Source organism: Alexandromys fortis, unplaced genomic scaffold (assembly GCF_014885135.2).
Source record: "Alexandromys fortis isolate MF-2015 unplaced genomic scaffold, M_Fortis_MF-2015_v1.1 scaffold_242, whole genome shotgun sequence".
Taxonomy (NCBI): domain Eukaryota; kingdom Metazoa; phylum Chordata; class Mammalia; order Rodentia; family Cricetidae; genus Alexandromys; species Alexandromys fortis.
In genome coordinates this window covers 456,229-468,522 of record NW_026068123.1, presented here as the reverse complement: position 1 = coordinate 468,522, position 12,294 = coordinate 456,229, and the positions used below count along the sequence as shown (strand labels likewise).

The 12,294-nt window shown below is 48.5% G+C and overlaps 1 protein-coding gene across 3 annotated transcripts in view; it reads left to right on the top strand.

Annotated features, from left to right (window-relative positions):
* Smarca4 (SWI/SNF related, matrix associated, actin dependent regulator of chromatin, subfamily a, member 4) overlaps positions 1 to 12,294 on the top strand; it is a 74,269-nt gene that overhangs the window by 57,154 nt on the left and 4,821 nt on the right. For all 3 annotated transcript variants that reach the window (XM_050125429.1, XM_050125428.1, XM_050125427.1), the window contains one exon: positions 445 to 698. In XM_050125429.1, coding sequence (XP_049981386.1) covers positions 445 to 698 — 254 coding nt within the window. The remainder of the gene's footprint in view (positions 1 to 444; positions 699 to 12,294) is intronic.

Genomic DNA, 12,294 nt, shown 5'->3' with positions numbered 1-12,294 from the left:
AGAGAACCAATTCCCATACCTTGTCCTCTGAATTCCATCTCCACTGCCACTTGTTACACACATGCATACATAATACACATAGTTGGTCAATAAATTAATTTTAAAATTTTTAAGTAGATGGTGACAGAGCCTGGAGCAGGGTCTTCCAAATGTCTGTATCCATGTGGCTAGGCTTTTGCCTGGCCCATTCATGATCCTATGTAGTCAATCTTTTGAATGGACACTGGATGGGGCATCAAAGTGGAAGAGAGCCTCGGCCTTTCCTACCTATAGGAGATAAGTCAGGGTTCCCAGTAGATGTTGTGTCCTGAGCCAGCCATGCTGGAAGAACATCAGTATGGGGGCCACCTCCCTCCCTAGCCGGGCCCTAGGAGCGTGCATTGTGGCCTCTTCTTTGTCGACCTGGGTGCTGGCTGTCCTATTTTACCACTATTGACCCTGAAGGCCATCGAGGAGGGCACGCTGGAGGAGATCGAAGAGGAGGTCCGGCAGAAGAAATCCTCACGCAAGCGCAAGCGGGACAGCGAGGCCGGCTCCTCCACCCCGACCACCAGCACCCGCAGCCGTGACAAAGATGAGGAAAGCAAGAAGCAGAAGAAGCGTGGACGGCCTCCTGCCGAGAAACTGTCCCCAAACCCTCCTAACCTTACCAAGAAGATGAAGAAGATTGTGGATGCCGTGATCAAGTACAAGGACAGGTAAGCTGAGGCAACAACAGAGGGGTCCCTGTTGGGTGTCTGAAGCGTAGAACATAGAACCTGGCACTCATCAACACTGAAGGCCTATTTTTTGGCACCCTTCTTCAGAGGGCTTAGGATCTGAAGCAGGGATGCACACAGGTGTCTTCCACCTTGATAGGGAAGGAACGGGTGGCAGGAGATAGAGGCAGGCATGTATGTCTTAGCAAAGGTGGTATATGCTGTTGGTCTGTCTGAGGAAGGACTGGTCTGGAAGGACAGGCCCTGCAGTAGCAGCAGTAGGTGTAGCTGTTGGAATGGCAATGATGTTGAGAGGTTGTGGCTGGGTGGATCATGGCAAAGAGGCCATAGGACTGCAGCCTCTGGTGTTCCTGCTGTGTGTCTAGTTCTCCCTCTCCCAGTGTTAAGGGTCATTGAGATGTTGAGAGTTTGTGGGCCTTGTCTTGTTTCTTGACAGGTTTTGTTCTTGGAGGGAAGCCTGTCTGATAAGATTTGCCACACATGAGGTAGTCCATGTTTTCAGCTGTGGCCAAAGCTGTCAGACTACTGTTCATGGGAACTGTGGTTCCCGTGCAGGCCTTGTATAGCAGGAGATGGACATATGAAGCTTGGGACTTGCTAATCTTTCTATTGCATGATGTCTTAATTCACCTTTCCAATGCACACTGGCCAGTGCCGGCCCCTTAATTGAAATTTTTTCTGGACAGAAAAATTTGCTTCTCTGACTCAAGCGAAGTATGAGTCATCCAGAAGGAGAGTTAGCAAGTGTGTTTGCCAAGAGTCCACAAGCACAATAGTTTAGAGTAGTGGTGGTGCCTAAATCAGTGAGCACAGATTGGCCGGAGAGATGGCTCAAGGACAAAGTTGCTTGTCACCAAGCCTGATGGCCTGAGTTTGATCCCCAAGACCCAGTTGGTGAAAGGAGAAAACCAGGTTGTCCATTATTGACTCCATTATACACATCTTGGCACCCTTTCCCCAGCTAGATCTGAAAATGTAGTAGGGGTGGATGGAAAAAAAGTGACAGCCCTGATTTGCTGCAGTTACCTCTCAGGCAGATTCCACACAGAAAGGAAATGGAGGAGTACTGTGGAGAGAGACTTGCTTGCTTAAATACTTGTTTTAGATATGGAGTGTGTAAAAATCCAATGGAAATAACTGGCCTCTGTGATTTAATTCTCCTTTTTTAAGTTTTAATTTTTAATTTTTGTGTGTGTATGATTGTGTGTCTGTGCACATGTGCCTTCTAACAATTTTAAGTTCTTTTGAGGAAACTTAAAGCTAAAGTGAAGGAGACTGCTGAAGGTCAGTGGGACAGCAAGGTGGCCTTTGAAGTGAGCCCTGCTAAGGTTTTGGATAGCCACTTGAGAGGCGGTAACCCTTGACCCTCTTATGTTCTCCTTTGAAATAGATTATGATTGTAAAACTGAGAAAGGTAAAAGTGTTCTAGGAGAAACCACCAGTTAGTTTTTGATCCTGAGTCTTCCCTTCAGGGGGACGCAAGCCATCCGTCATTAATGGCTAAGAAATTAGAGTTCAGAAAATCAGTTCACCACAAGGTGAATAATGCAGGCTTTTTCCAGACTAAGAAGATGAGTTGATACAAACATGGGCAAGGGTGTAAAGACATGCCTCCTGAAAGGATTTCCTGGTGACCCACTCACCATGAGGTGTGAGTGCCAGGGTCTCTGCGATACATCAGAATATCGGGCAATGCACACAAAAGTCAGGGTGACTTAGGTGCTGGTACACCTTTGTGGGCCCAGCTTTGAAATGGGGATGGGCTGAGACAGGATGATCACAAGTCTGAGGCCGACCTGAGCTACATAGTGAAAACCTGTCTCAGAAAAGAACAAAAATGAGCCATGAGGTAGCTTAATGGGTAAAAGGCCCTTGCCACCAAGCCCAATAGCCTGAATTTGATGCCTGAGACCCACATGGTAGACAAGTACTGACTCACAAGTTGTTCATTTTGTTCTCTGACTCCATGTGTATTCTTGTGGCACACATTCCCGAACATGTACACAAATAAGTAACTTTAAAAAAAAAAATGGAGCTGTTGCTGGAGTATACGTTTAATCCCGGCACTTAGGAGGCAGAGGCAGACAGAGCTCTGAGTGAGGCTAGTCTGGTCTACATAGACTTTGTTTAAAAAAAAAAAAAAAAAAAAAAACAAGTGAGAAAATAAAAAACACTAAAAATAAAGTTATAATTTTTTCAATTAATATTGAGAATTTGAAAGACTGCCCCTGCCAGGATATCCAGATTTTTGGCCGTTGATGGCAAGGTCCTGAAATGACTCAACCTCATCCTCTCAGCTGAGCTCGGTGTGCAGTTTCCTCTGTGCTAGTTGCTATGGCCCAAGTCCATAGCAGCAGGGTTGCAGTCTTAGGCAGGAGTCCATCCACAGGGCAACTGTAACCTGAGAGCTCTGAAAGCAGAAATTGCTGCTACCTAGAGGGCCTTTGTCTGCAGAGCACCATGTACTTCAGTGTGGATGAGGTTCCAAACCTATCCATGGTGCTGGCCGTGGGCAGCAGTTCCTCCAAGTGGGGTCTGCCTGGAAAGCTGTCTGAAATGGTAGGGGTGTACATAACAAACAGGAGGGGCGTGTGTAAGAGACTTCATAGGCATTGGTTGTTTTCAGAGGAACCAGTTTGTTATTCGTGTATTCTGTGCCCTACTGAGAAAGCTTCCTTCCCTCATGCGATTATCCATGAGGTGACAGGTGACTCACCCAGCAGTAGAATAAGCAGGCTCCAGTGCACAGATTGGTTAGTAAGGTGACAACTCAGAGTTGGTTTGTCAAGATGGCTCTGTTGCAGGGCACAAACTCCTTGGATGTGGTAAGTATACAACCTGATGCTGAGCACCTTGCTGGGGTGTTACTGTGCTTATAGTTGACCCTGGGGGCAAGATGTCTTGGAGCTTGATGCCTATTTCTAAGTAGCCTCCCATCTAGATTGGATAGTGTCATGGAGCCCAGAGCTCCCCAGGGGGAAAGAGTGTAACAGGATTGTAACAGATTGTTGGAAGCAGGTCCCTTCACCCTAACAAAGGTTGCTGATGGCTACAGTCACATGTCACCTGTGGAAAGTCAACATTGCCTCATTTTCCTGGTCAGAAACTTAACTCATTTGCCAGAGAATTTCAAAAGGATGTTTAGGTACAACATTGACTCATTTTGTGGATACGTCTGACACTTAACTAAATTTGCTACTAGTAAGATGAGCTCAGCTGTGGGACAGCACAGTGTGAGCTTATGGTAAGTCTGCTTTGTTGTGGGGAGAGAGGCCAAGGGTGTCCACAACTGCGGTAACTGATGGAAGGCCTTTAGTAGCAGCAGCTCTCTGGAGAGGCCTCTCCCCACTGTCCCTCCCTTCCTGATGGTATCATAGACATTGCCAGTTTCCCTGCAAGTGTAGAGACAGCCAGGGATACTCCTGGGCACCAGGGGTTTCGTTGGGGCTCTCTCGTGTATGCGTGGCTGGCTGCTCACATGGCTGGCCTGTGTATCTACCACCTCTGCTAGTCAACCTGGATCACGGAGCCCTACCCCCTCCAGAATGTCAGCACCTGAGGGCAGAGGCTACAGATTCTTTATGACATACTTGTCATCCAGAAGGCTCTGAGCCAGCTCTGGTCTCTGGCATGGTAGGCAGTATTCACAAGTCAGGCCTAATATCTCTTACCCCGTTGCAGATATGCTGGGGAGAATAACATTGTAGCATCAAACGTAGTTTTGTGTTTTATTTTAGACAAATGCTCTCTATGTAGCCCTGTCATCAAAACTGCTTTCTTTTTTTTTTTTTTATTTGTTTTTTTGTTTTGTTTTTCAAAACAGGGTTTTTCTGTGTAGCTTTGAGCCTGTTCTGTCCTCGCACTCACTCTGTAGACCAGGCTGGCCTCAAACTCACAGAGATCCACCTGCCTCTGCTTCCCAAGTCCTGGGAATATAGGTGTGCACCACCACTGCCCGGCACCTTAATACTTGACTGACACCGAAGAATGATTTTGAGCTAGACCATAGACCTGCTTCTGGGTGACGGTTAGGTTGCACGTTCATTTGGCAGCCTCCAGGAACTAGTGCTGCTGGTTTCGAGACAAACTGCTATGGAGAGGCAGGGAAGCCCTTGCCGTGTCACTGCTGCTGGCCATTGAGGCTGTGGCTTTCTGGCCCAGCTTGAGTTAGTACCCCAGGACTAAACCTGTCTCCTTTTTATGTTCTCCCATAGGTGCTGGTAGCCAGTAGGCAGGGCCTACTGACCTTGGCTCCATAGCACCCACTTGCAGTATACCTTCCTGCTATGGCACACAGTGGGTAGGAGCTTGAACTGTGTGACTCCTGAGTCGGTGCACAGGCAGGCAGAATTGAGCTCATGAGCAGAGCCTCGGGAGAAGAGGAGGATCCCTGCAGTTCAGTCCTCTCTTCGTGTTAGAACCTGCCAGACTAAGAGGAAAGCTGTGCCTGCCTCCTGCAGAGCCGAGCACCATCCCCAGCTAGTACTGCAGCACACAGCCAGTCAAAATGAAGTGGGAAAAAGAACTTTTTACTTTGAAAGTAAAACATGGATGAAAATTAAGTATGGACTCGGGAGTTAGGTTGTTCCTTATCCTGGACCATGGAATAGCAAGGGCCCAAATCAGCTCCTTTCAAGTGCATAGGATTAGGTTCCAGAGCACTGTAGGGTGCTGTCTCAGCCAGCTGGCCCAGGGGAGCATCCTGGACCTCTCGACTGTCCCCAGGGCTGTGCACCTCCCAGAGCCCTTGCCGCTGTGTAGATTGTGTATTCCACACTGGTGCTGAGGTCATAGTAACAACATGTTTGTTCCACAAGTTGTGCATTGTGTGTTCTATGACAAAAAGGTGTTGTGTTTGCACTTGACACTCCAGGGTGGTGGGCACACGTTTAAAAGTTTTGAGTTGTAGATTTTAAAATTCTGTTCTACTCCTGTACCTGTTTCCAAATGAAGAAACAAGATTGAGAGGTCAGGCATATGGGAAAGTGAAGCTAGGTAGGATGAAGCCTCAGGCCCAGAAATGCCCAGCACTGCCTGGGACTTCTCAGCAAGCCGTACTGTCTCCTTCTAGTCCCTACTCAGTGTAAAGAGACAGGAGGCAGATGTTTTTCAGAAGAGAGGCTGTGCTCTATGCAAAAAAAAAAACAAAAAACAAGCTGTGGGTTGTTGCCTGCCTGAGGTACTTCTGTGATTAAACTTGTCCTCCTGAGTAATGGAGATGGGCCAAATTAGCTCCAGGGTTTTCCAGCTCCAAAGCCTTTGAATGACATCTGGGCTTGCTGCCTGTTGGTTCTAGGTTTGTGGCCAGCGCCATCTGCTTAGCATCTGGCCCAGAAGCTACAGCAGACTTTGGCAGATCAGGTGAGCCCTGGCAAGGCCGCAGACAGAGCCCACTCTGCAGCTCGGGAGAGCCTTGGCCTGCTTCCTTGTCTAGACACCTAAGACTCTGAATTCACCTTAGAATCTACCTGAAAAAGCTCCACCTATTCTGTCTAGAAGGCAGATTCCATCTTGGGCTTCATGCCCTGGGCCAAACATTCCTACACCAAGGAAAGCAGGTGGCTGATAAAAGAGACCAGTGATCAGTTCATAACTCACAGGCAAACAGGCAGGTCTGACAGATAGGGTACTGGATGGAGTCTGGAGCAGCTGGGTCCTTTGCCCTCCTGCTCTGTTCCCTGCAGTCAGCAGCCTATGTCCCTGTGAAGGCCTTCCATTCGGTAGAAGGTCCCAGGTCACCTTCGCAAAGTCTCCACATATGGTGTATAGGTCACCCTCTATGTAATGAGCTTAGATCCTGTTACTCCCAGTCCATATGCTCTGCTAGTCCAGAATACCCCATCACTCTTTGGCTCCCAAGTTCCTGATGCCTCAGAAGAGGATTGAGGTGTCCTTTGACAGTGAGATTGCTCCACAGTCACAGATGGAATGCTGACAAATTCAGTCTGGGCTGCTGTCACTCACTACTGCAGACAAACCTTGGGCTTCCCTCATCTTGCCTCTAACCTCAGTCAACCCACAGAGCCATGGCTAGCCTCGCTGTCCCTTTGCTCTGCTTCCTAATTCTCAGATGCTTTCCTGGCATAACCGTGCGCCTGTCATCTCCTGTTCCATTCTCCGCTTGCCTTTACCAGTGCCATCTCAGGACCTTCATCAAATGAAGGCGTTGAAGTTGTGTCCTATACATTACTGAACTCCGTGGAAGGTCTTCCAGACTTCTTGAACCCTAGGCTCAGATTCCATTGTTAAAAACCAGCATGATACCATAATAAGAACTTTGGTTCCAGGGCTGGTCTGTGCGTCTGAAGCCAGAGTATTTGCCTAGTATGCATAAGATCTTAGGTTCCATCCCCGCACCTGGAAGTGCACGCCTGTAACCGCCAGCATTGAGGAAGTGGAGACAGAAGGATCAGAAATGAATTCAGGGCCACTTTGGGACACATAAGACTCTGTCTTTAAAAGACTTGATTTGTCACTTGTGGTGGCACACACCTTTAATCCTAGCACTTAGGGAGGCAGTCGGATCTCTGGGTTCGAGATGAGTTCCTGGACAGCCAAGGCAACACAGAGAAGCCTTATCTTGAAAAGTAAAAAGAAAAGACTTTGACAGTAGCTGTTCCTAAACGCCTGAGCTGGTGTGGAGGAAGGCCCTGCCCATATGGTAGCAGTACAGTCGAGGGCCCCACACGGGCTGCTGACTCCCAAGAGGGCCTGCAAACCAACTCAGAGTCCTCCCTGGTAGGACCTCAGTGACTGCACCCTGGCCTAGACAGTGTCCCTCTCTGCAGTGATAAAGTAGGACAGTATCTTCTCTAGGAGCTGACAGAGAAGCAGAGCGGCAGCCTTGGTTCCACCCCCAACTGTTGCCCACATCGTTGGCTGTTAATAAAGCAATGAAACTCAACAGGGAAGCCATGGCCATGGCCCGCACTCCTGTGTCTGGTTGAAAGAGGGCTCTCCTAGCTCGTTCATGCCATCCAGACACAGGTTCAGGTTCCCCTTCCCTCAGTTCTCATCCTACAGAAGCATTCATTGGCAAACCCCACAGAGAAGCATGGATAGGCACATGGTGTCTGCAGTGGATCTTCCTTGTGGTGAGGTGGTGTGCAAGGGGCAGCGCAGGCTCCTCAGCCTCCTGCACATCTTCCTTCCTTTGTGCTTGTCTCAGTTTGTGGCTCATGGTTTGCCGTGAGTGAGGAGACAGGCAGGCAGGACTGGGTGGGAATGCTGAGAACAACTGGAGAGAACCAATCCTCAGCTAGTGGTGTGGGGATGTTTTCAAAGTACATGTCTCTATCCAGTCTGATGCTAGGCAGATGCCTCTTCAGCAGAACAAAGAACACCTTGAAGAGAATGAAATGAGCCACACATCGAACAAGTGTTTGCAATAAGCAAGTTCAAGTCCCCTTCCCAGATAGATGAACAAATCCAGGTTCTGACTGTCTGGAAAGGTTGCAGAGTGCTAGCAGCCTTCAATATGGTGCTCAGGTTCACTGTACACCCAGAAACATGGGTTGGACCATAGAGATGCCAGGTCATAGTCTCACTGCAGAATGGCTAAGGAAGAAAAAGCAGTCATAGCCCCAGGCCATCCATCTGCTGCCAACTTACTGCCTGGGAGGGTTTCCTATGACCAAGCGCTTCCTTTTCCAACATGTCTTCATTTTATTCCTGTTGCTGTGATAAAACACCCTGAAGATACAGCTTAAGGAGAAAGCGGTTTTGTAGCTCACAGTTCTAGGTCACAGCTCATCGGAACAGGGACGTCAAGACCATTTACTTCTGACATCCAGTTCCATTACATCTGGTCATGAGCAGGTCTCCGAATGCACATGTGCTCACTCTCTGCACGCTTACAGTCTAGGAAATTTTCTGTAATGGAAGGGTCCAACCACTCTATTAACACGGTCAAGAGTTTTCCACAGACATGCCCAACAGCCAACCCAATCCAGACAGCTGTTTGGTTTGGTTTTTTCAAGACAGGGTTTTATCTCTTTGTACCCCTCACTGTCCCGGAACTCATTCTGTAGATCAGAAGAGCCTCAAACTCAGAGATCCACCTGCCTCTGCCTCCCTCCCGAGTAGTTGGATTAAAGATGTGTGCTGCCACCACCCTAGCAGCTGCTGACTTCTTTTTGTTTATTTTTGTTTTTCTGTGTTGATTTGTTGAGACAGGATTTCTCTTTGTAACCCTGAGTGTGCTAGAACACTCTGTAGACCATGCTGGCCTCACACTCAGATTTGCCTGCCTCTGACTCCCTAATGCACAACTGCCACCCAGTCCAGCTGCTGGCTTCTTAATACCCAGTGATGCGCCCCAGTGCCTGTTAGCAGTAGCAAGATTTGTCACTTGTGACTCTCAGCATGATGCTACATCAACATAAGGAGAATACACTCAGCTAATTCCACCCCCACCCCCAGAACCACTCCAGGACACAGGAATGGCAGGATCATAGACCTCTGGGTTTAGCTCCATGGCTGAGCATTTGATTAGAATGTGTAAAGCTGGTTGAATACCAGCATCGTGAGAAATGTGTCGATGGAGCCAGCACCTCGGGCCAAAGGTTACATTTGCATCAAGGTGAGGTATGTGATAGGCTTTCCTGGGGAGGGGCATTCAGTACCCATGTCAGTGGGCAGTCTTGAAGCTTGGAAGGCTATTCAAGTGTTTGACAAGCTATGGTATGTTCACCTCTCACTGGCTAGGAAGCTTGGCAAGTGGCCCCGGGAATGGAGAAGGATCCATCATGGTACTGTATCACAGTTGTGAAGTTTTAGCCCCCAAAGTATGATGGCATTGACTGTCTGAGAGGTCCTCACAGCAAGTGCCTTGCCTTACCTGTGCACAGTCCTAGGGTTCACTCATGTTTCTGAAAAGGGAAGGGGGCTGTGTAGGCCCTTATTCCTCAAGGGTGCTGTTGTTCCTTGGGTTCTTGGGACATGCATCTATGTTTCCTTCCCAGGAAGAGTCTTGTACCATCCATAGTCTGTCTGATCACAGTTGTCAATCTTGCAAATGGATTTATAGCAGAGGACCATCATCCACCTGGCCTGCATCTAAGGCGTAGTATCACCATGTGAGGTTCCTGCGCAAAGGGAAGTGTCTGCTTGCCTGGTGAGCTGCGTGACTTAACTTGCTCAAAGCCGAGTTTTCTATCCACATAGAGCTGCCATCAGCATCCTTCGCTGCTCATCAGGATGCAAGGTGGCCTTGAGCTGTGCTGCCGGCTGCTGTGTGACAGACAGCGCTGACAGGGTAGCATGGAATGCACCGTCAGCAGTGCCAGAGCACAGAGCTCGGATGGGTGCTTTGAAGATTTCTAGAAGAGGTGGCATATTGGGGAGAGCTCTGTGATTTTGAGACCAGCCTGGTCTACATAGTGAGTTGGAGGCCACCCAGGGTATGTAGATGAAGGGACCTCAGAAACAAAAAAAGACAATTTGCCAGTCTCCTCTAGCTAGTGGTTCCCAGCCTGTGGGTTCTGACTCCTTTGGGGTCACATATTTAAGTATGATTCATAACAGTGGCAGAATTACAGTTATGAAGTAGCAACAGAATACTTGCATGGTTGGGGGTCACCACAGCATTAAGAACTGTATTAAAGGTCTCAGCTCTAGGAAGATGAGAACCAGTGCTCTAGAGGGACAGCTACTCTCTGGGAGGACCATCTTCAGACCACAGGAGAATGGCTGCAACAGCTTTTGTCACCTGGCCTAGTTTCTTTTCTGTTAATGTGATAAAATGCCATGACAAGAAGCAACTAAGGAAGAAAAGGTGTCCTTAGGTCACGGTTCAGGACAGTCTGTCATTGTTGAGAAGGAAATCAAGACAGGAACTAGTCCCATCACAAGCACAGTCAAGAACAGAGAGAAATAAACACATGTCCTCTGTTCGGCTTCTCCATTCCTGCTCAGTTCAGGACTTTCACCCAGGGAATGATGCTGCCCACTTTAGGCTGGGGCTTCCTACATCAAATAGCACAGTCAAGGCAATCCCTCATAGGCATGCCCATGAATCATCATCATGGGGAATTGGAGGCAGGAGTCTCTTCAGAATTATGGAAGTGGCACTGAGCAGAGCTGAAGGGGAAATGAACTGTTTCCAAATGCTCAAGACTCTTCCTTCTGCATTTGAGTCACTAGATTTAAAAATGAAGGAAGGAGCCTGGGCGGTGGTGGAGCATGCCTTTAATCCCAGCACCCGGGAGGCGGAGAACTCTGAGTTCAAGGCCAGCCTGGTCTACAAACAGTTACAGGACAGAGAAACCCTGTCTCAAAAAAAAACAAAAGAATGGGCAGAGGATGGAGGGAATAGTGGCATAGTTCTTAAGCCAGCCTGCCACACTGGGGACATCTTTTTATGGAGACAGTTTGCTGAACTGTCCAGGCTGGCCTTGAATTCCTGGGCCCCACCAATTTGGCAACTCCTATTTGTGTCTTTGCCTACCTGTCTTGTGTTAGTGGGAAACAGTTCTTGCTAAGGAACAGAGTTAAATGAATCCTTGCTGCATCAAGAAGGCTCTGCTTAGGAAATTGCACAGCAGGGTCAGTTGAGGAAACCTGGCCAGTGCTCTGCCATTGCAAAGAAGAAGCTCCCACAGCAGGCATATATGCAAGTGCAGGAAACTAGGCTAACCACATCCTTTGTCTGGAGACTACAGACAGCTCTGTCTTGGCTGGAGGGCATGTGCCATAGCCTCCTTGAGGCCCATACACGGCCTAGCACTGAAGATGTAGCCCTGAAGGAGATGGAAGATGCTAGTCCTATAGGACCCAGGCGTGTCCCTATACCCCCACCCCACTCCATGCTGGATGGAGGAACAAAAGGAACAAAGCTGGAACTTCTCATGCTTGCTTTCCCAGCAGGAGCATAATTTGAATTGATGTTGTGGTACAGGGGCAGTTGCTCTGTAGAGCATGTGCCATACAGGGGCAAAGCATCCTCCTGTCTGTTGTATTCTAGGGACTCTTGTGTCTGTATCAGGGGTTGTGATCTCCATTTTTTTCTTCTTGTGGTGCTGGGATGGAATCCGGGCTCTTCTACATGCTAGGCAGACGCTCTACCACTGAGTTCCATCAGGCCTAGCCATTTAGAATTTTCTAAAATAAAACCTTTTTGTATTTTGATCGTTTTCCCTTCCTACCCCGCACCCTAACTCATTATCTACCTTTTATAACCCACCAAGTCCCATTTGTGCTGCCCATCGTCTTGTAGGTATGGGGCATCCACTGGAGCATGGCCTTCACTTTGTTGGTTAGTTGAGATAGGTTCTCACCGTGTGGCCCTGGCTGGCTTGAAACTCAACATGTAGACTGGGCTAGCCTCAACTCAGAGATCCTCTTGCCTATGCCTGTTGAGCACTGGGATTAAAGGTGTGCACCACCACCCCAGCCTATTTTGAATTTAGGTTTTTTTTAAAGAGAAAGAGTAAAGTTCAGAGCCGGGCGGTGGTGGCGCACGCCTTTAATCCCAGCACTCGGGAGGCAGAGGCAGGCGATCTCTGTGAGTTCGAGACCAGCCTGGTCTACAGAGCTAGTTCCAGGACAGGCTCCAAAGCCACAGAGAAACCCTGTC